Raw genomic sequence first — 27,077 nt, 5'->3', positions numbered from 1 at the left:
CCAGTCTGTTGTTCCATGTCCAGTTCTAACTGTTGCTTCCTGACCTGCATACAGATTTCTCAAGAGGCAGGTCAGGTGGTCTGGTATTCCCATCTGTTTCAGAATTTTCCACAGTTAATGGAACACAAATCTTGTGCCAGATATCATGCTAGGGGCTGAAGATATAAAGTTGAGTAAGGCACAGTAATGTCTGTCGGGAAGGTTATTGAGGTTTTATAAATACATAATTGACGACAGTTAGACTTTGCCTGGGGCTTCCCTAGTAGCTCAGCTGGTAAAAGAATCTGCCTGCCATGCAGGAGTCTCGGGTTCCATTCCCGGATAGGGAAGATCTCCTGGAGAAGGGATAAGCTACCCACTCCAGTATTCTTGGGCTTCCCTGGTGGCTCAGACGGAAAAGAATCCGCCTGTAATGCGGGAGACCTGGGTTTGATCCCTGGGTTGGGAAGATCCCCTGGAGGAGGGCACGGCAACCCACTCCAGTATTCTTGCTTGAAGAATCCCCACGGACAGAGAAACCTGGCAGGCTACAGTCAAAACAGACTCGAAAAGAGTCGGACACGACTGAGCGACTAAGCATAGCAGAACCCAAAGACTTTGCCTAATAATGGTTTCATTCTTCAACCACAGCACCTTTGCGCTAAACCCTCAGGTGGCAGGCTGTCATCCCGGCTCACAGCCTGTGCGCCCGCCCTTGGCTCCGCCCCTACGGCGGCGCCTCGCTCACAGCGGCGGCCACTCGGGTCCTCACACGCGGCGCAGCGGCAGTGACGTCAGAGTGGCGCACGGGCTGTTCCTGCGGCAGCGGCTCTGCGGCAGATCTGCCTTTCTCGGCGGCCCGAGCCACCGGCTTCAGTGCGCAGCGGCGCGTAGACACCTGCAGCCCCAGTTCTGGGCCGCGAGTGCCCGGCTGCCGCGCGCCATCTTCGTCTAGCGCCATGGCGGCGGCCGGCGGGCCGGCAGCGGCCGGACGCTGCGCTCCGTCCAGCCTCCTTTTGCTCCTGCTGGTCGTGGGCACAGCCCAGTGCTGGGACGAGCGCGGTGAGTGCCGCTCACACTCCCCCTTTCCCGCTGCCTTCAGCCAGCGGAGGACCATCTTCGCTCGCCGCCCCTTGAGCCCTTCTGCCGTAGTTTCTCCTTTCCGTCCTCCTGCCTGTCCTGCTTGCGCTTCCCCGACGTCCTCCCGGACGGGTGGACTGTGGGGAGGGGGCGGGACGGGTCGATCCTGGCGTGGTTACCATTCCCTTCTCTCCTCCTTGGACTCCCGGAATTGGCCCACCTTCTTTCTCGGCCAGCCCTTGTCCCCCGAGTCTGGCTGGCAAGCTCGACCCTCGCCTGCGCGTCCTGCTTTGTTGTCGACTGTCTGACGTCGTCGTCGCTGGCTCTTGTCTTGGCTGCCTGTTGCTATACCTGGCGGTTGCCACAGCACCCGCAGTGTCTGAGTCACACTTAGTGGACAGGCCGCAAACCTTCGAGGTAGATTGTTGTTGTTGTTGTTCAGTCGCTCAGTAGTGTCTGACTCTTTGCGAACCCATGGACTGAAGCACGCCAGGCTTCCCTGTTCTTCCATCTCCCGGAGTTTACTCAAGCTCATGTCCATTGAGTCGATGTTGCATCCAACCAGCTCATCCTCTGTTGCCCCTTCTCCTCCTGCCTTCAGTCTTTCCCAGTATCAGGGTCGTTTTCGTTGAGTCGATTCTTTGCTTCAGATGACCAGAGTATTGAAGCTTCAGCATCAGTCCTTCCGGTGAATATTCAGGGTTGATTTCCTTTAGGATGGACTGGTTTGATCTCCTTGCTGTCCAGGGGGCTCTCAAGGTTAGCAGAGACGTAGACTGTACTATATATGTGAGGACAACTCATGCTGCTGCTTCTGACTATTACAGTGAAGTCCATTGCGTTACATAGCTTTTCTCATTGAATTAAAAAAAATATACATTATTTTGGTGATGATACATAATAAGTGATTTTTAAGAAAAAGTTGTTTTATATCACTGTGTTATTAGAATTTTCTAACGACATTTTATGGGAATGGTAATATCCCATATAATTAATATGTATGTGTGTATATATACAGTCCCATCACTTCATGGGAAATAGATGGGGAAACAGTGGAAACAGTGTCTGACTTTATTTTTCTGGGCTCCAAAATCACTGCAGGTGGTGACTGCAGCCATGAAATTAAAAGACGCTTACTCCTTGGAAGGAAAGTTATGACCAACCTAGATAGCATATTAAAAAGCAGAGACATTACTTTGCCAACAAAAGTCCATCTAGTCAAGGCTATGGTTTTTCCAGTGGTCATGTATGGATGTGAAAGTTGCACTGTGAAGAAGGCTGAGCGCGGAAGAAATGATGCTTTTGAACTGTGGTGTTGGAGAAGACTCCTGAGAGTCCCTTGGACTGCAAGATCCAACCAGTCCTTTCTGAAGGAGATCAGCCCTGGGATTTCTTTGGAAGGAATGATGCTAAATCTGAAACTCCAGTACTTTGGCCACCTCATGCGAAGAGTTGACTCATTGGAAAAGACTCTGATGCTGGGAGGGATTGGGGGCAAGAGGAGAAGGGGACGACAGAGGATGAGATGGCTGGATGGCATCACTGACTCGATGGACATGAGTCTGAGTGAACTCCGGGAGTTGGTGATGGACAGGGAGGCCTGGCGTGCTGTGATTCATGGGGTCACAAAGAGTCAGACATGACTGAGCGACTGATCAGATCTGATCTGATATATACAGACAGACAGTTTTTCCAATTAGTAAGTGATGCATGCTGTTAAATTGGAGTGATGTAAAAAATGATTTTCAAACAATGAACATATCACTTATGCTTTGCAGAGTAAAGATGTTAAAGCATGGAAAGTGTACCAGTATTGCAGTAGTGATTTGATGATGGGAAATGACTGTTTTTGAACCTAAGCAACAGATTTATTTTTTTAGCTTCTTATTTCTATTTTTAAATGCTAAAAAGAGAAGATGTTATTTGTAAATACTTGACTTTGATTACTCCTTTGATGTTGATGTTTTACTAGAAAGTCAAGTTGGATTTAAATGTACATTTTACCTATGTATTTCTAGAAAGTTTTATATAGATAGGAGACTTTGATCAGAATTATAATTTATAAACTGGATTAAAACATTAATTAGTTGAACCTTCAATCCTTTCTTAAATAAAGAAGTGAGGTTTACAGATGAGTCAAGGGAATGAAAAAAAGGAACCAAATTTAAATCAATGGTGAACTGCTTCCTGGTAGCTCTTAGTCTGCCTGCTCTATAAAACTATTGTTCTGGAACAAAAGGCACTGAAATATTTTCAGAGTAAACAGTCTTAACTACTTGGCCTTCACTCTCTTTTGAGGAACTGTTTGTCTTTTGTTTGACTTTGCATGCATGCATTTTGTCCTTAGCTAACACAAAGTAATAATGTGCCCAGAAAAGAAAAATTGTACCCGTTCTAAAGAGAATACCTAAAATTTTAAAAAATTCTTTATTGGGCTACATTGTATTTGTTATTCTTCTGGGTGTTGGATACATAGCAGTGAATAAACAGTGTTTTGCCCTGAAGGAGTTTACATCTGTTGACAAATAGACAATAAACAAATCAGGTAAGAAAAAGTGTTGTAAGTAGTGGAATGTGTATGTGTACTCAGTTGCTCAGTCGTGTCTGACTCTGCAACCCCGTGGACTGTGGATTCCCAGGTTCCTCTGTCCGTGGAATTTTCCAGACAAGAATACCGGAGTGGGTTGCTACTTCCTGACCCAAGGCATCGAACTTGGATCTCCTGCATTGGCAGACAGGTTCTTTACCACTAGCGCCACCAGGGAAGCCTGAACAGTGGTGTGGACGTTGATAAAAATAGGATAAGGAGGACAGAGTGTGTAGGTAGAAGCAGGGAGTTTGAAAATATACATTAGTCAGGGATGAAATCACATTTAAGGTGATAATTGATGAGAAATCTGAATGGACGGGTGTGCTATGACCTGTGTTTTATTTTATTCTACTCTATTCTATCTAGTTGTATCAGGAGGAACCCTTGGAGAAGGGTTAGGCTACCCACTCCATTATTCATGGGCTTCCTGGTGTCTCAGATGATAAAGAATCTTCCTGCAATGTGGAAGACCTAGGTTCCATCGCTAGGTTGGGAAGATCCCCTGGAGGGGAGGGCATGGCAATCCACTTCAGTATTCTTACCTGGAGAATCCCCATGAACAGAGGAGCCTGGCAGGCTACAATCCATGGGATCACAAAGAATAGGACACAACTGAGCAACTAAGCACACACCACACACATGTGTGTGTATATGTGTGTGTGTGAACTTACATATATATCTAATATGACCTGTATTTTAGAGGCTCATTCTGCCTGCTCCTTGGAAAACCATAGCGGGTGAGGGCGTGGGGGAAGCTGGGAGGCCAGTGAAATTTCAAGAAAGGTGATGGTTTGGGCCAGGGGAGAAGCAGTAGTTGATGAGAGTGGTTGGCTTCTCACTTGTTTTAAATGTAGAAATGACAAGATAATTCTGCTGGATTAGACATAGGGGTGGAAGGAAGAGAAAAGACAAAGATGACTTAATGGTTTTTGGTCTGAGTGGCTAGAAGGACGGAATTACCATTTCCTGATATGGGGGATTGTGGGAGAATCAGGTTTGAGGGAGTTTGGTTTTGTTCATCTTAAGCTTGAGACCTCCTATGAGTAAATTTCGATTTGTGAGTCTGGATTTCAGGGAACTCTGTGTGACCCTTGACTGATGTGGAGTAAGGTTGTGAGCATTTTGTTCTTAGACCTTGTCTTATTTCAAGCTTCTGTAACAAAATAACATAGACTGGGAGCAGCATTTATTCCTCAATTTCTGGAGGCTGAGGAGTCCAAGATCAAGGTGCCAGCATATTTGGTGTCTGGTGAAGGAACCAGAGATCAAATTGCCAACATCTGTTGGATCATGGAAAAAGCAAGAGAGTTCCAGAAAAACATCTATTTCTGCTTTATTGACTATGCCAAAGCCTTTGACTCTGTGGATCAGGCAAATTCTGAAAGAGATGGGAATACCAGACCACCTGACCTGCCTCTTGAGAAATCTGTATGCAGGTCAGGAAGCAACAGTTAGAACTGGACATGGAACAACAGACTGGTTCCAAATAGGAAAAGGAGTACGTCAAGGTTATATATTGTCACCCTGCTTATTTAACTTCTATGCAGAGTACATCCTGAGAAACGCTGGACTGGATGAAGCACAAGCTGGAATCAAGATTGCCGGAGAAATATCAATAACTTCAGATATGCAGATGACACCACCCTTATGACAGAAAGTGAAGAGGAACTAAAAAGCCTCTTGATGAAAGTGAAAGAGGAGAGTGAAAAAGTTGGCTTAAAGCTCAACATTCAGAAAACGAAGATCATGGCATCTGGTCCCATCACTTCATGGGAAATAGATGGGGAAACAGTGGAAACAGTGTCAGACTTTATTTTTCTGGGCTCCAAAATCACTGCAGATGGTGACTAGCCATGAAATTAAAAGACGCTTACTCCTTGGAAGGAAAGTTATGACCAACCTAGATAGCATATTAAAAAGCAGAGACATTACTTTGCCAACAAAGGTTCGTCTAGTCAAGGCTATGGTTTTTCCAGTGGTCATGTATGGATGTGAGAGTTGCACTGTGAAGAAGGCGGAGTGCCGAAGAAATGATGCTTTTGAACTGTGGCGTTGGAGAAGACTCCTGAGAGTCCCTTGGACTGCAAGGAGATCCAACCAGTCCATTCTGAAGGAGATCAGCCCTGGGATTTCTTTGGAAGGAATGATGCTAAAGCTGAAACTCCAGTACTTTGGCCACCTGATATGAAGAGTTGACTCATTGGAAAAGACTCTGATGCTGGGAGAGATTGGGGCAGGAGGAGAAGGGGATGACAGAGGATTAGATGGCTGAATGGCATCACTGACTCAACGGACATGAGTCTGAGTGAACTCCGGGAGTTGGTGGTGGACAGGGAGGCCTGGCATGCTGAAATTCATGGGGTCGCAAAGAGCTGGACACGACTCATCGTCTGAAATGAACTGAATTGAAGCCCCTCTTCCTGCTCTGCAGATGGCTGTCTTGTTCTCACATTACAGAGCGGGGGTGGGGAGATGGGGGAGCCCTGGTCTCTTCCTATTCTTACAAGGGCACCGATCCCATCACTGGGGCTCAATACTCATGACCTCATATAAAACTAATTGCCCCTCAAAGGCCCTGTCTCCAAATGCCATCTGTTGGGGATTAGGGCTTCCCATACAAATTTTGGGGGACACAAAACGTAGCAACGTTTAGGATCTCTAGGAGGAAAGATGCTGTGGAGTTATGGTAATGAAAACCCATAGGTATGCGTGTGCATGCTAAGTTGCTTCAGTCGTGTCAACTCTGTGCCACGCTATGGACTGCAGCTGGCCAGGCTCCTCTGTTCATGGGGATTTTCCAGGCAAGAATGCTGGAGTGGGTTGCCGTGCCCTCCTCCAGGGGATCCTCCCAACCTAGGGATCGAACCTGCTGCTTCTCTTACATCTGAATTGGCAGGATAGTTTTTTTCTTTCTTTTCTTTTTTTTTTTAAACCACTAGTGCCGCCTGTGGAGAAGGCAGTGGCACCCCACTCCAGTACTCTTGCTTGGAAAATCCCGTGGATGGAGGAGCCTGGTAGGCTGCAGTCCATGGGGTCGCTAAGAGTCGGACACGACTGAGCGACTTCACGTTCACTTTTCACTTTCATACATTGGAGAAGGAAATGGCAACCCACTCCAGTGTTCTTGCCTGGAGAATCCCAGGGACGGGGGAGCCTGGTGGGCTGCCGTCTATGGGGTCGCACAGAGTCGGACACGACTGAAGCAACTTAGCAGCAGCTGCAGCAGCAGCAGCTGTAGCAGCAGTATGGGTTTAATATACAATATTTTATTTTAGTGTAATTCTGAGAAATTTAGATCTTTGGCTCACGTGGAATTAAGTTTTTGTATAGTCTTAGGTGGATTTTATTCTGGGGCTTCCCTGATGGCTCAAATGGTAGAGTCTGCTTGCAGTGTAGGAGACCTGGGTTCAGTCCCTGGGTCAGAAAGATCCCCTGGAGAAGGGAATGGCAACCCACTCTGGTATCCTTGCCTGGAGATTTCCATAGACAAAGAGCCTGGTGGGCTACAGTCCATGGGATCACAAAGAATCAGACACGATTGAGTGAAAATTTCTATTTCTCTTTCTGTAGGTGGGTTTTATTCTAATTGTATAGTCAGTTATGACAAAACATTTATTAAAGAAGGCATCCTTTTTCTACTAAATTAAAAAGCCCACTTTATCTTGTATTGACTTTCCACATTTATCTGGATTTATTTCTAGACTTTCTTTTGTTTCACAATTCACTAGTCTATTTCTGTTACTGTTATTTTGATTATTTTAAGTTTATAGTAAGCTTTATCACCTAGTAAAGCAATGCCTTCTTTTTTTTTTTTATTGATGTATTGACTGACAATGTTTGTTTTAGGTGTCCACATATGTTTGGTATTTTTTTTTAGATTGTTTTCCATTTAAAGTTGTTACAAAATAATGACTGTATTTCCTTGTGCTGTGTAGTCTATCCTTTTAGCTTATTTAAGCAAAGTATTTTTCAGAAAATTTTTTGGCTATTTATAGACATTAATTTTCCAAAAGCCTTTAACATAATTTCTTTCTAGTTCCAAGGAAGCCCAGTTGGAAGTGCCTTAAATTTATTTAGGTTTTATTTATATATATATTTTCTTATATAGATCACATATTGACCTTAAGTTTGTTTCTAGATATTTTATGAATGTATATAGTAATTATATATATATGTATAGTATATATATGTAATTTGTCATATAAAAATATAGTAATTTGTCAGTAATTTGAGAAAGGCTTTAAATTTTCATCTGTAATTAGACATTACAGTTATAAGAAGAGCTTTGGCCTTTTGGTTATCTGACAAAATATCCAACCGTCTTGTCAAATTCTCCTAATATAACAGAGTTGTCTTTTGGGAAGTTCTCTTGGATTTTGTAGGTTCAACAGCTCTAAATAAAATGTTATTTTTTCTATTCTCTGTACCAAACATGACAGACAGTGTTTGATGATTATTCAGAAGCTGTTTTCTTCTTTCTTCTCCTTGTCTTTCTCCATGTACATATTGAAAAAGTCAAATACTCATTTTACTTGAATCTCTTGACACTAAGTGATCTTGTCAATCTACTGGAGGAATTCTGGGGGAAGTATCTTTAAGTTTTGATGGAAAATTATTAATCTTATTTCTCTGTTTTCTTTCAACCCTCTCTTTTTTAAAATGATGAAATACTTTAATATCAATTACAGGCCATAAGTAAATCCTTCAGTATAAACCTTTTTTATATGAACTTTTCCCTATATAGTAAAACTAACATTTTCCTAAGTCACTTCAGTCGTGTCTGACTCTGTATGACCCCAGAGACGGCAGCCCACCAGGCTCCCCCATCCCTGGGATTCTCCAGGCAAGAGTACTGGAGTGGGATGCCATTGCCTTCTCCAAAACTAACATTACATCTAACAAAATTAAGCCTAATTTCTTAATATCAACTGATTACTTATTCCATATTCAGATACCACAGTTGTCCCTAAAATGTCTAAGCTAGTTTGTTCAAACCTGGGCCCAGTCTAGGACCATGCATCGCATATGATTGAATTATCCCTTAAGTCTTTTGAAAATGTGGAAGGGTCTCTTTTTTTCCATGCCCCTGCTTTGCTGAAGGGATTGGGCCAGTTGTTCTTCAGAATATCCTACCTTCTAGATTCTGTTTTCTCATGGCATTGTTTTAGCTAGTAAACTGAGTGCTAGGTTCCAAGGATTGATTGGATTCGTATTAAATACTTGGGCAGGTTACATCACTGGAGATGGTGTAATACAATCTGTTCTACCTTTGGCAGTGCTAAGTTTGACTAGAGGATTACAGTGGTTCTGTTTCTCCCTTGTGAAGTTACATTTCCCCCTCTTGTGACTGGAAAGCACTTGTGTAATGTTACTTGGCACCATACCAATATCCATTTGCTTAATGATTTTAAAACTAGTTAGTCCGAATTGGAATCTGTTTCTTTAGTGGGTTGTAAAATGATGATTTTTCTATTCCCTCTGCTTTTATTAACTGATATTCTTCAGTAAAGTTGAGATTATCTATTGTTTCAGATTATAGTTCTGGCTAGAGAGTCAGGATAAACATTTAATTTAAAATCTTTAATTACTAGTTTTCAAGTTAAGGAGGTGATTGATTGGTACTCACTTTAAGTATAGACAAATGAGTTTTTGGCTTTCTCTTTGAGTATTATTATGGATTCTTGGGTTTTTATAGATTGAACATGATTTGCCAAGTACAGTCACTGTCTTGCTGGTCCGTCTTACTTTTGGTGTCTTAAGATCTTTCTAATCCCAGGATCATAAACATATTCTGTTGTGCTTTCTTCCAGTATTTTAATTGGTTATATGTTTTATGGTGATTGTTTAACTGTCAGGGATTAATTTTTATATGTTGTGCTCAGGATGATCAATTTTCCTAATCCTGTGATAGTGTTACTATAGGCTTAACAGGTTTAATTGGGGCTTCTCTGGTGGCTCAATTGGTAAAGAATCTGCCTGCAATGCAAGAGACCCATGTTCGCTCTCTGGGTGGGGAGATCCTCTGGAGAAGGGAATGGCAATCCACTCCAGTATTCTGGCCTGGAGAATCCCATGGACAGAGGAGCCTGGTGGGCTATAGCCATGGGGTCACAAAGAGTGGGACACGACTTAGTGACTAAACCACCATATAGGTTTGATTACATAAATTTTGTTAGCTTTAGTCCAGTTTTCCTTTCTTTGTTACTGGTTTTTGGCTGTCTTTTTACTATTGTTTTATATGTTATTATTTTATATGATTTTTAGTTTTGTTTTGTTAACAGAATATGGCCAATAAGTCTCAGTTCAGTTCAGTCGCTCAGTCATGTCTGACTCTTTGCGACCCCATGAATCGCAGCACGCCAGGCCTCCCTGTCCATCACCAACTCCCAGAGTTCACTCAGACTCACATCCATCGAGTCAGTGATGCCATCCAGCCATCTCATCTCTGTTGTCCCCTTCTCCTCCTGCCCACAATCCATCCCAGCATCAGAGTCTTTTCCAATGAGTCAACTCTTCTCATGAAGTGGCCAAAGTATTGGAGTTTCAGCCTCAGCATCAGTCCTTCCAATGAACTCCCAGGACTGATCTCCTTTAGAATGTACTGGTTGGATCTCCTTGCAGTCCAAGGGACTCTCAAGAGTCTTCTCCAACACCACAGTTCAAAAGCATCAATTCTTCAGCGCTCAGCCTTCTTCACAGTCCAACTCTCACAGCCATACATGACCACAGGAAAAACCATAGCCTTGACTAGATGGACCTTTGTTGGCAAAGTAATGTCTCTGCTTTCTAATTTATTAATTTTTTTTGGTAAATAAGTATAAATAGGATATGTATTTGCTGATGTCAGGGAATATCTATGATTAGGTGGAAAATCATGGGAAGACTCATGTGCACTGTATGATTCAATTATATAAAAATAAACAAGAATCAAAACAGCCTCTGTACATGTATCTGTTTGTGTGATCAAGAAGCTACTTGCCAGGTTGCTAGTTTTGGTTATCATAGAAATATAAAGTTGGAGGAAGAGTGGATCTCTCATTTTAAAGGGAAAATGAGTTACTTTTAGACTTTAAAAAACTATAAAATACATATATATATTTCACAACTATGTATGAGCTGGGGAGCTGATCTAGGGATGTAGCTTCGTCTCAAGTTTCCATAGACTGCTATTCAAGAGCTGCCATTTCCTGTTCCTTTAAGGATTCCATTATGTGCGTCAGGTTGGTTCTCCGTTTTCTCTCCTGCTGGTTTGGCATTTGGCTTATACTTAGGACCCTGGTGGCTCAGAGGTTAAAGTGCCTGCCTGGAATGTGGAAGAGGCGGGTTCGATCCCTGGAAGATCCCCTGGAGAAGGGAATGACACCCCACTCCAATACTCTTGCCTGGAGAATCCCATGGAGGGAGGAGCCTGGTAGGTTACAGTCCATGGGGTCACAAAGAGTCGGACACAACTGAGCGACTTCACTTTCACTTTCACTTTAGGACTAACTACTAGTCCAGGGCTTCCCTCATAGCTCAATTGGTAAAGAATCCACCTGCAATGCAGGAGACCCCAGTTCAATTCCTGGGTTGAGAAGATCCACTGGAGAAGGGATAGACTACCCACTCCAGTATTCTTGGGCTTCCCTTTTGGCTCAGCTGGTAGAGAATCTGCCTGCAATGCGGGAGACTTGGGAAAGGCTACCCACTCCAGTATTCTGGCCTGGAGAATTCCATGGACTGTATATTATAGTCCATGGGGGTCACAAAGAATTGGGCACCACTGAGCGACTTTCACTTTCACTAGTCTGCTTTCACCTTCCAGAATTCTGTTGCCATCTCCTTTTCTGTTTTTCTTCACCTTGTTTATTCACATCATCAAGACAATTTGTTTATTGTACTTTCGGTGGCATTTGAGAGGCAGCACATTCTGCTAATTTGACAGGTTGATTATAGGGAATTGGGTGCTAACAAAATGGTAGAAAGTGATGCCTGCTTCATCTGTCGGAGAAGGCAATGGCACCCCACTCCAGTACTCTTGCCTGGAAAATCCCAAGGACAGAGGAGCCTGGTAGGCTGCAGTCCACGGGGTCGCTAAGAGTCGGACACGACTGAGCGACTTCACTTTCACTTTTCACTTTCATGCATTGGAGAAGGAAATGGCAACCCACTCCAGTGTTCTTGCCTGGAGAATCCCAGGGACGGGGGAGCCTGGTGGGCTGCCGTCTATGGGGTCGCACAGAGTTGGACACGACTGAAGTGACTTAGCAGCAGCAGCAGCAGCTTCATCTGTAGCAGTGAACAATAGGTGGCTTCCATCAAGCCTCCTGGCATCCACAAAGCTAATTATGAGGCAGTGGACAGCGTCAGAAAAACCCTGAGGCCCGTGCCCGTCTGCTAGCCAGAGCGTGGTCTGAGGTGAAGCTCTGCCCTTCTCCGGGACTCTTGCTTGAGTTCCCCCGGTTGACAGAACCAAGATCACTTTCAGAAACTGTAGCTTTAAGAGGTTTTAGGAGTCTTTTAGCTTTGTAAGAAGTTAGTACCAGTTTGAGGGAAAAATGGATGTTGAGTGAACCAGTCCACAGTCTCTTACATCATAATCCGAGGATGATAAGTAGGAAGATTTTTCATTTTCCAGTAACACTACTAATTTATGTACATCAATGCTGGACTTAATTTCCTTGTTTTGACGTCTTCTTTTTAAACTGCTTTATCAGTGTGATTTTTAATTTGTAAGATAATGTAACTGTTTCTAACCTTTTAAAATTTTGAAATATTTAAAATATTTAAATGCACAGAAGTATACTAGGAAAATCCCATATCCTCACCAGCCAGTTTTATTGAATCTTCACATTTTACTGTATTTGCAGCAAGTTTCTTCCCAACTGCAAAGTAATAAAACATTAGAGATAGAGAGCTGAAGTCTCTTATCTCCCTCTCTCCTCAGAGATACTCTGCTATTTAGTCATTCCTATGTGGTTTTCATTGGAGAAGGCAATGGCACCCACTCCAGTACTCTTGCCTGGAAAATCCCATGGACGGAGAAGCCTGGTGGGCTGTGACTGAGCTTCACTTTCACTTTTCCTTTCATGCATTGGAGAAGGAAATGGCAACCCACTCCAGTGTTCTTGCCTGGAGAATACCAGGGATGGGGGAGCCTGGTGGGCTGCCATCTATGGGGTCGCACAGAGTCGGACACGACTGAAGCGACTTAGCAGCAGCAGCAGCAGCATGTGGTTTTCATATATTATTATATACATATATAGACTTTAACAGTAAGTAGTGCTGTGTTGCCAGTTTTCAAGGATGTAAAGCTATCCTGCTAAACATTCTACAACGTACATTTTGCTTGAGATGTTTTACTGTTTCTATTGTGATACATGTATTCTAGTTCACTCATTTTAACTGCTGTAGATTTTGGGACTTGGCCAAAATTGTATTAAACCATTTACCTGTTGACAGACATTCAAGTCATTAAATATGCGCCAGGAGCATTCGTGTACAATTTTTGCTTTTTAAATTAACCGTCGATGTTGTCATACAGTAGAACAATTACTGTACTACTGTAGTACATTATTTCAGGGTAATGTACTTTTGCCTCTGATTTGCAAAACTTATGTAGAACTTACGATAGAGAAGCTGTTTCGGGGGCATGCATCCTGAAATGAAGGGAGGCCTCAGAGGTGTGACTTTCTGAATTTTGTGCGAAAGACCTGAAGGATGTTGTGATGGCTTTGGGATTTGGGAAACTCCTTCGTCTACTCTTCCGTGGTCATCCTCAAAAGGCAGGAAAGACTGACTTTTGAAAGTATTTCCCACCACAGGAGTTTGACTAGAATGAATCTTTTATAGAACAAGATCTTTACCATCTGTTTATCTGTGTCCTTACTGTTTCAGACAGAATACTGTTGCGGGACATAAAAGCGCTCACCCTCTACTATGACCGCTATACCACTTCCCGGAGGTTGGAGCCCATCCCACAGTTGAAATGCGTGGGAGGTACAGCTGGATGCGACTCTTACACCCCTAAAGTCATACAGTGTCAGAACAGAGGCTGGGATGGTTACGATGTACAGGTAATACTCTTATGTCGATGCCAGTCTAAATTGAATTTTTTTCATAAAACTATTTATTGAGATGTTGTTCAGTATTTTTGGGAAGCACATATAGAAAAATCTAAGGTTACACTAAAATATATAAATATAAATCAGTCATCCATTCTCTGGAAGAAAGCTTCTACAAAAGACATGAACTGCTTTTAAAGCCTGGAAATAATCATTGTAATTTTTATGCCATAACTTTTTTCTAAGTCATTAGTAAGTTCTTAAAACTTTTCATATACTTGGAGGGTAGGGGGATGATTTCTTCTGGTTGTTACTTTTCTGTCATTCCTCAAAGAATACCAACCTACTCTTAAAAAATAACAGTGATTATTAAGGCATTGTACATGGTAAGTAGTGTGGTTACATGTGTCGCTATTATGCTTCAAATTTTTAATTTTTTTAAAGTTGTTTTTGAACTGAGGATGGTTGCTTCTGAATGAAAACATTTCACTGGGCTTTGTTTATTGTCTTTAAGTCTCAGGTATTTTGCTCTTAGGCTCGACCATCTCCTTGAAGTTCCAAAATTTACTGTCCTTTAGAAATGGAATAGACTTTATTAACTGAATTCAGTTTAAATCAATACTACTAGATTCTCCTTTGTATCCTATCTGCTTTCAGAAGGACATAAGATGGTTGGTCATCTGGCAAGAAACTTGTGTTGACAGTTTACTGTTCCGTCAGAGTGATAGTCTTATTTGATATAATCTTTAGCCAAGTTTATGCAATTCAGGGAGAGGGTTCTTATTTGCTTGGTGATACTTGCTTCACAATACTTTTTTATAGTCTTGCTCACTGAACCATGGAATCTTCAGGTTAAAGCTGAAATTATTTTTGTATTACTTTTCAGTCTTGATGGAAAAAAGATACTATCAGTAAAGTCATTCACTAAATGTATATTAAATAGTATAATACAAAAATGAATGATGGAGTCACAACCCCCGAGCTCTCTTCCTAGTAGAAAAGATGAGACAAGCGCTCACATTACATCTAGGTGCCAGCAAAGCATTGTAAAGTCATGTGTTGTTGTGGGGGTTGTGAAAGACTTCAAGAGGAAATCTATGATGTACTGTGTTAGTAAGGAATGATAAGATTTTTAGAGCTGAAGAGATGGAGAAGGGAGTAAATGGCAGAGCAAAGAAATCTAGAGGCCATCATACATTGACTTATGTTTAGTAGCAGGAGAGAGCCTTGTTTAACTCTCAGAGTTTAAATATAATAATTAAAAGCCACTTTTAGTATATGATATTAAGGAAATGACAATTAACATGAAATACCAATAGAGATTGAGTTTGTCTTATTTACCTAAATCAACAAGCTTTTAAATCTTCCTCCAAATAAAATTATTTAAAAAATGGAATAGTGGTAGCAACAACAGTACAATAGAAAAATTATATATTATATTATCTAAATTAAAAATTTTTAGTCTTCCAGAAAGTGAAAAGGATGTATGCAAAAGGAGAAAGCTTTTGCAGTCATATATCTGATTGGGAACTTGTGTCCAGAGCATGTGAAGAACTGTTACAACTCAGAAGACAGATAACCAAATTTAAAAGTGGATTAAGGCATTTAAGTAGACATTTCTCTAAAGAAGATATATAGATGGTCAATAAACATATGAAAAAAAATGTTCCACATCATTAGCTGTCAGGGAAATAGAAGTTAAAACCTCAATAAAACACCAGTTCATACCCAACAGGATGCCTGCCATCAAAAAGACATGATAACAAATGTCAGTGAGGATGTGAGACTCATACACTGTTGTTGGGCATGTGAATTGGTATAGCTACTCTGAAACACTGGCGGTTTCTCCAAAGTTTAAAACCTAGAGTTACTGTATGCCCCAGTCATTCCACGCCTAGGTGTTCACCCAAGAGAACTGGAAACGTGCGTCCACACAGAAATGTACGAAATGTTTGCCGCAGCATTATTCACAAAAGCCAGAAAGTAGAAACAGCCCAGATGCCCATCGGTGATGAACGAAGAAACAAAGTGTGGTATTTCCATAGGATGGAGTATTTTTGAGCCACAAAAAGGAATGAAGTGCTGATTCATGCTACATGTGTGAACCTTAAAAACATTCTGTCGAGTGAAAGAAGCCAGGCACGTGGGATACACAGTGTATGTTTCCATTTCTGTGAAATGCTCAGAGTAGGGGAGTCCTTGCAGCCAGATGGGCGGTTGCCGAAAGTTGTGGGGAAATGGAGTGACTGACTGCTCATGGAGATGAGATTTCTTTTGGGGGTGATGAGACTATTCCAAAATTGGTTGTGGTGATAGCTGCACAGCTCTGTGAATAAACTACAATCCAATGAAATGGGTGAATGTATAGTATGTGAATTATATATGAATAAAGCTGTCACAATGTATCTGAAGTTTGAGAGAGGAAGATACTGTCCTAAAAAAGAGAAGCAACAGAACCAGTCATATCTATTTTAGCGTACCTTTTAAAAAAAGTTGTTAGAGAAGCTTTTAGCTGGAAATAGTTACAAAATTCAAACTAGGCCTGGACTTTTTTTTTTAAGCTGGAAATTTTTGAGGCTAGCATAGATTCTTTTTGCGTTTTTCTAAGTATCTTTAGAAAAAGCTTTAAGCAATTGCTTCTTGGATTGGAGCTTGGGAATGGTAGTGCATGGTTTTTATAGAATTTGTATGGAAAGTTTTTCTCTGAAGGTTATATACTATTTCTAATGCTGTATGGAGCTACCAGATACTCGTATATGATGCTAATTATTGAACCTTAATGTTTAAAAAAACCTCTATTTTTAAAGAAAACTTCTTCAGCAACAGTGATTAAAAAGTCGACATTTAAAAAAATTTGCTTAAAATTTGTAAATTAGGGAAGGCTTAATATGTACAAAAGAATTCTTCACATCTGTATTTAAGAAATAAGGAATAAATGAGCAGTCCTGTACCCACCACCTAGCTTCAGTATATCGTGAACATCACCAATATCTTTGAAGCCCCTGGTTTGCCCTCCCCCAGCACAGAAATACTCATTCTGAATTTTGTTAATTATTCTCCCGCTTCATTTTGTTGTCTGGCTTCCCTGGTAGCTCAGTTGGTAAAGAATCCGCCTGCAATGCAGGAGACCCCAGTTTGATTCCTGGGTTGGGAAGATCTGCTGGAGAAGGTATAGGCTACCCGCTCCAGTGTTCTTGGGCTTCACTTGTGACTCAGCTGGTAAAGAATCCACCTGCAATGCGGGAGACCTGAGTTCGATCTCTGGGTTGGGAAGATCTCCTGAAGAACGGAAAGGCTACTCACGCCAGTATTCTCACCCAGAGAATTCCATGGGGTCCATGGAGAAGTCCATGGGGTCTCAGAGTCGGACACGACTGAGACTTTCGCTTACTCGTACAGCTCAAATAATGTATATTGAGTGAAAAAAAAATCTTATGATTCTAATAACCCATTTCTACTTTTTCTTTACAGTGGGAATGTAAGACTGATTTAGATGTCGCATACAAATTTGGAAAAACTGTGGTGAGCTGCGAAGGCTATGAATCCTCTGAAGACCAGTATGTACTTAGAGGTTCCTGTGGCTTGGAGTATCAGTTAGATTACACGGAACTTGGCCTGAAGAAACTGAGCGAGTCTGGAAAAGAGCATGGCTTTAACTCATTCTCCCACTATGATGGTAAGCTGTACTCCCCAGAGTCTTCTAGCCTTGGTGGGGTGGTCACCATCGTGCTGCTGCTTGCTGTTGCCTTTGGAGTTTATAAATTCTTCCTCAGTGATGGTCACGAGTCACCTCCACCATATTCTGAGGATCCTCCGTATTCCCATCGTTACCAGAGATTCAGCAGCTCGGCCGGGCCTCCTCCTGCAGGCTTCAAGTCTGAGTTCACAGGTATGTTTCCCTAGGCAATGGCAGTAAGTAAGGTAGGAGTCAGGCAGTGAATCCTGTGCGGGTTTCTGAAGTAGAAAAATGCTCACCAAAACAGATTCGTCTTCTTATTTTTTACTTTTGACTTCTTTTACCGCTTCGGTTTTCTCATTTAAGTCACTTGTGATTACTATTTTAAGGATGTGTGATTAAATTATAAATTATCTAGTCAGACTTATTAGATTTGGTAATAACCTTAAACTCTGTTTCATTCCATACACAAAATTTTATTCATTAAATATTACAGAGTTCAACATAAAAGGTACGTACAACAGTTAGTTTCCAGAAGGAAACATAGGAAAATATTTGTCACGCTAGGCAAAAATGTCTTTGAGTACAAAAAATGCCAGCAAAAAAGAAAAGATGGATAAACTAGATTAATTTAAATTAAGAATGTCTAGTCATCTAAAAACAACTTTGAGAGAGTGAAAAGGCAAGCCAGAGACTGGGAGAAGGTATTTGTAAAACGTATTTCCAACAAAGGATGTGTGTCTACAATAAAGAACTCCCATAAATCAGAGAAAAAGACAACTGAATTTTTTAGTGGACAAAAGATTGGAACAGCTCCTCTTTTAAAAAATTACTATAGTAAAAGAAGATGTCCAGATGTCCAGTAAAAATTTGAAAAGGTTCTTAGCATCATTCATCTTCAGGAAAATGCAGATTAAAACCTGAGTTCTCAGTTAACCACCATTTAATCATAATGGCTGACATTAAAAGGGCAGACTACCAAGTAATGGCAAGTCTGTAGTTAACTGGAACTTGCTGGAAGAGGTTGAGATGATAAAGCACTATGGAAAACTGTCAGTATCTGTTGAGACCAGACACATGTCACCCAGTGACCCAGGAGTTTCATTCCGAGATGCACACCTGAGAGAAATGCACACATGTGTGCACAGAAAGATGTGCACGGGAATGCTCAAGGCAGTTTATTCGCAGCAGCCAAAAACTAGAAACAGAAAGTCTGTAACAACATTAGGATAAGACAAATTGTTTTTTTTTTCTTACGCATTAGAATACTGTAGAAAAATTTAGAAAAAACAAAATTGATACATGCAGTGGTGAAGGTCGACTCTCATGGACATAATATATAGCAGACACAGAAGAATATCTCTGTATGATTTATAAAAAGTTCAAGACAGGGTAAAACCGAAGTGTAGTGAAAGAAGTCAGAGTCGGCTTTTCTCTGACGTGGGAGTTGTCATGAGGGAGGCTCTGGGAGCTGGAAAGGTTTTACTGACGTGGGGATTGGTTACACGCATGGGTAGTGTATGCAAACACGTAGGATTAGCTGTAAGAGCTGTACACATAGGGTTAGTGCCTTCTTTTACAGATATCATACAGCAGTTTAAGAAAACCTTCCTCTGAACAGAAGATATTTTTTGGGTCTCTTTTAAGACCTGACTTCCCTACTAACAAATACCCTCCACTTGGATTCCTCCACTAGACACTCAGGTACAGTTCTCACCTGGCGCTCCTGGAGACGCCCACAAGGTAGAAGGGAAGTTACTCTGACACGTGTGGTCGTCTTCCAGTAACTAATCTGGAGCAGGGCGGATGTGACCTTTCAGGAAGAAACTACCTTCCACTGTCCTAAAACACATCTCTCCTCCTCCATGTATGTGGGAAAGTGAGGCACTCCTTAGTTATAACAATGTTTTATGAGTACATTTTTTGAATATAACTTGTTTATAAGTTGAGACCAAAGTATTATTAAATCATCCAGCTGAAGCAATTGAAATGTTGTATTTTACCTTTAGTTTTGCAGGCGATGATTTGTTTAAGAGAGGATACATAAGAAATCATTTTTATTTCCAGGACCGCATGGTGCAACTGCCGGTTTTGGCAGTGCTTTCACTGGACAACAAGGACATGAACATTCAGGACCTGGGTTCTGGACTGGCTTGGGCACCGGAGGGATATTAGGATATTTGTTTGGCAGCAACAGGTAGGCTTTGCATTTATCTTATCCGCTCTTTAATTCAGCCTTTCTTTCAGTTCAGATCAGTCGCTCAGTCGTGTCTGACTCTTTGCGACCCCATGAATTGCAGCACGCCAGGCCTCCCTGTCCATCACCAACTCCCGGATTCACCCAAACTCATGTTCATCGAGTCGGTGATCCATCCAGCCATCTCATCCTCTGGCGTCCACTTCTCCTCCTGCCCCCAATCCCTCCCAGCATCAGAGTCTTTTCTAATGAGTCAACTCTTCACATGAGGTGGCCAAAGTATTGGAGTTTCAGCTTTAACATCAGTCCTTCCAATGAACACCCAGGACTGATCTCCTTCAGAATGGACTGGTTGGATATCCTTGCAGTCCAAGGGACTCTCAAGATTGTCTTCTCCAATACCATAGTTCAAAAGAATCAGTTCTTCGGCGCTCAGCTTTCTTCACAGTCCAACTCTTACATCCATACATGATCACTGGAAAAACCATAGCCTTGGCTAGACGGACCTTTGTTGGCAAGTAATGTCTCTGCTTTTGAATATGCTATCTAGGTTGGTTATAACTTTCCTTCCAAGGAGTAAGCATCTTTTAATTTCATGGCTGCAGTCACTATCTGCAGTGATTTTGGAGCCCCCCAAAATAAAGTCAGACACTGTTTCCACTGTTTCCCCATCTATTTGCCAAGAAGTGAGGGGACCAGATGCCATGATCTTCGTTTTCTGAATATTGAGCTTTAAGCCAACTTTTTCACTCTCCTCTTTCACTTTCATCAAGAGGCTTTTTAGCTCCTCTTCACTTTCTGCCATAAGGGTGGTGTCAGCATATCTGAGGTTATTGATATTTGTCCCGGCAATCTTGATTCCAGCTTGTGCTTCCTCCAGCCCAGTGTTTCTCATGATGTACTCTACATAGAAGTTAAATAAGCAGGGTGACAATATACAGCCTTGACGTACTCCTTTTCCTATTTGGAACCAGTCTGTTGTTCCATGTCCAGTTCTAACTGTTGCTTCCTGACCTGCATACAGATTTCTCAAGAGGCAGGTCAGGTGGTCTGGTATTCCGATCTCTTGAAGAATTTTCCACAGTTTATTTTGATCCACAGAGTCAAAGGCTTTGGCATAGTCAATAAAGCAGAAATAAATGTTTTTCTGGAACTCTCTTGCCTTTTCGATGACCCAGTGGATGTTGGCAATTTGATCTCTGGTTCCTCTGCCTTTTCTAAAACCAGCTTGAACATCTGGAAGTTCACAGTTCACATATGGCTGAAGCCTGGCTTGGAGAATTTTGAGCATTACTTTACTAGCGTGTGAGATGAGTGCAATTGTGTGGTAGTTTGAACATTCTTTGGGATTGCCTTTCTTTGGGACTGGAATGAAAACTGACCTTTTCCAGTCCTGTGGCCACTGCTGAGTTTTCCAAATTTGCTGGCATATTGAGTGCAGCACTTTCACAGCATCATCTTTCAGGATTTGAAATAGCTCAACTGGAATTCCATCACCTCCACTAGCTTTGTTCATAGTGATGCTTTCTAAGGCCCACTTGACTTCACATTCCAGGATGCCTGGCTCTAGGTGAGTGATCACACCATCGTGATTATCTTGGTCGTGAAGATCTTTTATGTACAGTTCTTCTGTGTATTCTTGCCACCTCTTCTTAATATCTTGTGCTTCTGTTAGGGCTCTACCATTTCTGTCCTTTGTCGAGTCCATCTTTGCATGAAATGTTCCCTTGGTATCTCTAATTTTCTTGAAGAGATCCCTAGTCTTTCCCATTCTGTTGTTTTCCTCTATTTCTTTGCATTGATCGCTGAAGAAGGCTTTCTTATTTCTCCTTGCTATTCTTTGGAAGTCTGCATTCAGATGCTTATATCTTTCCTTTCTCCTTTGCTTTTCACTTCTCTTCTTTTCACAGCTATTTGTAAGGCCTCCCCAGACAGCCATTTTGCTTTTTTGCATTTCTTTTCCATGGGGATGGTCTTGATCCCTGTCTCCTGTACAATGTCACAAACCTCAGTCCATAGTTCATCAGGCACTCTATCTATCAGATCTAGTCCCTTAAATCTATTTCTCACTTTCAGTGTATAATCATAAGGAATTTGATTTAGGTCACACCTGAGTGGTCTAGTGTTTTTTCCTACTTTATTCAATTTAAGTCTGAATTTGGCAATAAGGAGTTCATGATCTGAGCCACAGTCAGCTCCTGGTCTTGTTTTTGCTGACTGTATAGAGCTTTTCCATCTTTGGCTGCAGAGAATATAATCAATCTGATTTCGGTGTTGACCATCTGGTGATGTCCAAGTATAGAGTCTTCTCTTGTGTTGTTGGAAGAGGGTGTTTGCTATAACCAGTGTGTTCTCTTGGCAAAACTATTAGCCTTTGCCCTGCTTCATTCTGTATTCCAAGGCCAAATTTGCCTGTTACCCGACGTGTTTCTTGACTTCCTACTTTTGCATTTGTCACCTGTAATGAAAAGGACATCGTTTTTGGGTGTTAATTCTAAACGGTCTTGTAGGTCTTCATAGAACCGTTCAACTTCAGCTTTTTCAGCATTACTGGTTGGGGCATAGACTTGGATTACTGTGATATTGAATGGTTTGCCTTGGAAACGAACAGAGATCATTCTGTTGTTTTTGAGTTTGCATTCAAGTACTGCATTTCGGACTCTTGTTGACCATGATGGCTACTCCATTTCTTCTAAGGGATTCCTGCCCGCAGTAGTAGATATAATGGTCATCTGAGTTAAATTCGCCCATTCCGGTTCATTTTAGTTCGCTGATTCTTAGAATGTCGACGTTCACTCTTGCCATCTCCTGTTTGACCACTTCCAATTTGCCTTGATTCGTGGACCTAACATTCCAGGTTCCTATGCAATATTGCTGTTTACAGCATCGGACCTTGCTTCTGTCACCAGTCACATCCACAGCTGGGTATTGTTTTTGCTTTGTCTCCATCCCTTCATTTTTTCTGGAGTTATTTCTCCACTGATCTCCAGTAGCAATTTGGGCACCTACCGACCCGGGGAGTTCCTCTTTCAGTGACGTATCGTTCTGCCTTTTCATACTGTTCATGGGGTTCTCAAGGCAAGAATACTGAAGTGGTTTGCCATTCCCTTCTCCAGTGGACCACATTCTGCCTTTCTTTAGAGGCTTCTTTGTCTTGTAAATTTGACTGGATTTGTTAAGGAAGTAAATTCTGATGACATTACCCTGTTAAATCAGATTCTCTGGGGGTGGGGAAGGAATGCTGTCTCTTCTTCGATCAGTGTTATATGTCTTGTTTTCTTTCCCATGTCATGCTTACAGATTTGAGATAGGAGAAAGATGTTGACATCTGAGAAGGCAGGAAAGAATGCAGCATTTGGGGCACAGCTGGCATTCTGGTTAGTTGAAGAATGATAGAAGCAAGGGTCAAAAGAGCTGGGGACCCATTTTTTTAATGTCTTCAGTGTTAACTGTAGTTTAAGTTTATAGTGTATTTGAGTGTGAATTCAGAAAGGAGCCTTTATTTGCGTCATTTTCTTCCTTCATAGCAAGGACCATAACAAGGGCAGAAATATGAAACAGTATTTATTTCATGTTAATCCTCATATGGTGGGCTTCCCTGGTGGCTCAGTGATAAGGTATCCCCCTTCCAAAGCAGGAGACATGGGTTCGATCCTGGGTTGGGAACATCCCCTGGAGGAGGGAATGGCAACCCACTCCAGTATTCTTGCCTGGAGAATCCCACGGACAGAGGGGCCTGGAGGACTGCAGTCCATGGGGTCGCAAAGTGAAAAAGTGAAAAGTGAAAGTTGCTCAGTCGTGTCCAACTCTTTGCGACCCCATGGACTATATATAGTACATGGAATTCTCCAGGCCAGAACACTGGAGTGGGTAGCCTATCCCTTCTCCAGAGGATCTTCCTGACCCAGGAGTCGAACCGGACTCTGCTGCATTGCAGGCAGATTTTTTACCAAAGAGTTGAACACAACTTATCGACTAAATAACGACAACAAATCCTCATGTACCAGAATCACTGTGGAAAAAAGTACTCGATAAAAATTGTTTCCTGATAGTTTAGGAACAGGAAGGGATTTAAAAATCACAGTCACAAGGAAAATGCCTGCCCTGCTTTTTTCTTTTCAGAGCAGCAACCCCCTTTTCAGACTCGTGGTACCCGTCCTATCCTCCGTCATACACCAGCACGTGGAATAGCCGGGCTTACTCACCGCTTCGGGGAGGCCCCGGAAGCTCTTCAGCATGTTCAGGCTCAGAGCCAAGAACCAGAACAGCATCAGGTGAGAGCAAAAATCAGTAAGTTCCTGTTCAGTAGAGTACAGAAGTAATTTGGACCTTACGATGATTATATATTTAGCAGTTATGGTTTATGTGGTATACCTGCCAGAAATATTAATTGCATAATTAATTGAGATAAAAATACAATTCAGATTCATTCTTTCCTTCCACTTCTCTTCTTTAAAACTCAAACAAGAATTTGGTTTAGAGACTCACTTCTACTGCTAGTCAGGGTTTAAGTTAAACCTGAACATTGGTATTCATCTATGTTTAATTCTGTTAAATCTCTAGGGGTCCTTTAAGCTCTAAAGTGGGAATTTTCTAGGTAGAAGGCTGAACATTTCAATTAATTAAAGCTTAATAAAAATGTATTGAGCCATTCTTCAATTTACATTATTGTCAAAAATATGTTTATTGCAGTTGCTAAGAGGAAATTCTGTAAAGAAGCAGAGATGAGATATATATAAAAATTAGTTGGGGTTAAGCATCCAGCTAATTAGCAGAGAATGGGGGTAGTGGATGATGAAGCAGTAGTAGATTGCTATGGGTTGGGTTTTTCTTCTCTTAGTAGAGGGTAGAAGTTACAGAACAGTGAATAATTCTTGAAATTAGGAGAATAGAAAACTCATTCTCTGCAGAAACAAGAATTGTAAGAAACAATATATATCAACTAGAAAGAAATTTTTATTCTTACATGAAGAAAATCATAAACATTAGCAAATAACTTACAGGACAGTCTGAAAAAGGATGAGAACAGATGGAGACACTCGTGGTCTTGTAACGTGTTAGTGTGTGTGTGTGCGTGCGCGTGTGCGTGTTGACTGACATTTACCATCAGAAGTCCACAACCCTCCCCCAGGTTGCTTCTGTTTACCACTGGAGTCAGGAGAGGCAGCAGGGCCTGACCTAGGCCTCAGGGGCCTCTCTGCTGTTTGGCTTAGACTTTGAGACTCGACCCCAGAGAACACATCTTTGGTTTCCTGATTAAAAGTTATTCCCAGCAACCATGATGCTGATGGCAGGACTGGAAGGGCTGCTGGGGGCCAGGGCGGATGCTCTGTGTCCTGCACAGCCCTGGACCACAGCCTGCTTCTCTTCTCCCCTCATGTCTCTTACTCATTTGCTGACAGTAAATGTGTATTATTGTTGTCATTTTATAAGCAGTTCTAGTGCATTTAAGAAAACTAATATGAAATTTGCTCTTCTCCTTCTAGGATATGGTGGAACCAGAAGACGATAAGAAAGTTAAAAGTTGGGGTCAAACACTGGACGCAGAAGTTCTGATGTTTCATCACTTTCTCTTATAAAACGTGCTCCCTCCTAACAGCTGGGGAAAGGGAATATGCAAAAGTTCTGTGGTGTTTTGTCCTGTATGGCTTTCTGTATTCTGTTATTTGAGGCTAAGAATTGACATATGACAGAACGCTTCTGTAGACAACTGTATGTTTGTGTAACACGCAGATGTGTGTTATATTTGAAAGTGATGACTCCTGTGAAATGCTAGGAATGTATCGTGTAATTTCTAAAACCTGTGATGCCGTAAGAATAAGAGCGAAGGCTTTATACCAGTAGACGCTGAGTCAGAAATTTCAGTTTTAGGTGGTCTTAGTAGTTGATTCATTATATCATAGAAATGATAACAAGCTGTGTGGTATGTCTTATTGAGTGTTTGCTGTTCTCCAAACATTTAAACCAAGCTTTGGACTGCTAATTATACTTTCCTGTATGTTTTGATCACTTCTGAGCTCAGGAGCTTTGAATCTGTCAGTGGTGGGTGGGGTTCTGGTAGATGAGAATTACGTTTTTTTTTTTTAAGGAAAAGGTAGAAAATAACTATCTAGAAGGTTGTCATGAATGACTCTGCTGACAAAAATGCCTGAAACCTCCATATTCATTTTTTAAAGAAGGAAAGTTCAAGTGCTTCAAAGTTTTCTAATAGCAGAAGCATGCAGTTTTCTGTGGAATCTCAAATGTTGTGTAGCAGTCTCTTTCAATCTTACATTAAAATGACAGAAAAAGTAAAAACAAAGGGTTTTGTTCTTTCTATCAGCCTCGACACAAGTTGGTGTTACTATTTTCCCAAAGGAAAAGGGATTCACGCAGAAGTCCTCTCTCCCCAAACAGTATTTTCCTGTGGTCGTCTTGCCTTAGCTACCCATCACACAGAAAACGTCAGTTCAGGAATTCCCAGTTATACTCATTAAACATCATTATTTTGCTATGGAAGACAAGAACAGATTTGTGTTGTTACTATCACTACATATGCTACTAATTCTTAAAAAAATTTTTTTCTTTTATTGAGATAATAGTTGATGTACAGTATAGTGACTCACACTTTTTAAAGGTTAAACTTCCCTTATTTTTTGTTGTTCAGTTGCTCAGTCTTGTCCGACTCTTTGTGACTCCATGGACGGCAGCATTCCAGGCTTCCCTGTCCATCACCAATTCCCAAAGAGTGCTCAAACTCATGTCCATCGAGTCAGTGATGCCATCCAACCATCTCATCCTCTGTTGTCCCCTTCTCCTCCTGCCGTCAATCTTGCCCAGCATTGGGGTCTTTTCTAATGAGTCGCCTCTTCACATCAGGCGGCCTACTACTAATTTTTATATCTACAGTAGTCATTGTACCTTAACCAGTGGGTTTCAGGATTCTTGCTTTTTAAAAATTCCTCCAGGCTTCTTGCTTCCTTGAAAATCATGGATTGGATAACTTTGGAAAGCAATGCCAGGTTGTATTTTTTCTGACATAGAATGGCTCATGGTGTCTCCTAATCAAAAACTGTTAAGAAGTCACCTGTCATGGCACAGAGAATCTAAAACTTCAAAATGTGTATTGGCAGCATTGGTTGCCACTGCCTGCTGCTTCTGTTAAGTCGCTTCAGTCGCGTCCAACTCTGTGCGACCCCATAGACGGCAGCCCACCAGGCAGCTTTTCCTAAATTCTTTTTTTCTTTTCATCACTAGAGGGCAGTAATGCTCTGCTATACAAAGTTAGTGGGCAGTGCTGTCTCTGCTGCTGCTAAGTCACTTCAGTCGTGTCCAACTCTATGTGACCCCATAGACGGCAGCCTACCAGGCTCCTCCGTCGCAGGGATTCTCCAGGCAAGAACACTGGAGTGGGTTGCCATTTCCTTCTCCAATGCATGAGAGTGAAAAGTGAAAGTGAAGTCGCTCAGTCGTGTCCGACTCTTCGCGACCCCATGGACTGCAGCCTACCAGGCTCCTCCATCCATGGGATTT

General features: G+C 41.8%; 1 protein-coding gene across 1 annotated transcript; it reads left to right on the top strand.

Moving 5' to 3' along the window:
* The first annotated feature begins 716 nt into the window (after window positions 1-716).
* On the top strand, window positions 717-25,866 carry SARAF (store-operated calcium entry associated regulatory factor). Its single transcript, XM_027530107.1, has 6 exons — window positions 717-1,041; window positions 13,526-13,704; window positions 17,164-17,581; window positions 19,436-19,565; window positions 23,688-23,839; window positions 25,052-25,866. Exons 1-6 carry the CDS (start codon window positions 939-941, stop codon window positions 25,075-25,077), a joined length of 1,008 nt encoding a protein of 335 aa, XP_027385908.1. The 5' UTR covers window positions 717-938; the 3' UTR covers window positions 25,078-25,866.
* The last annotated feature ends 1,211 nt before the right edge of the window (window positions 25,867-27,077 follow it).

The sequence above is a fragment of the Bos indicus x Bos taurus genome, chromosome 27 (assembly GCF_003369695.1).
Source record: "Bos indicus x Bos taurus breed Angus x Brahman F1 hybrid chromosome 27, Bos_hybrid_MaternalHap_v2.0, whole genome shotgun sequence".
Classification (NCBI taxonomy): domain Eukaryota; kingdom Metazoa; phylum Chordata; class Mammalia; order Artiodactyla; family Bovidae; genus Bos; species Bos indicus x Bos taurus.
This window is presented reverse-complemented; position numbering and strand designations above follow the sequence as displayed.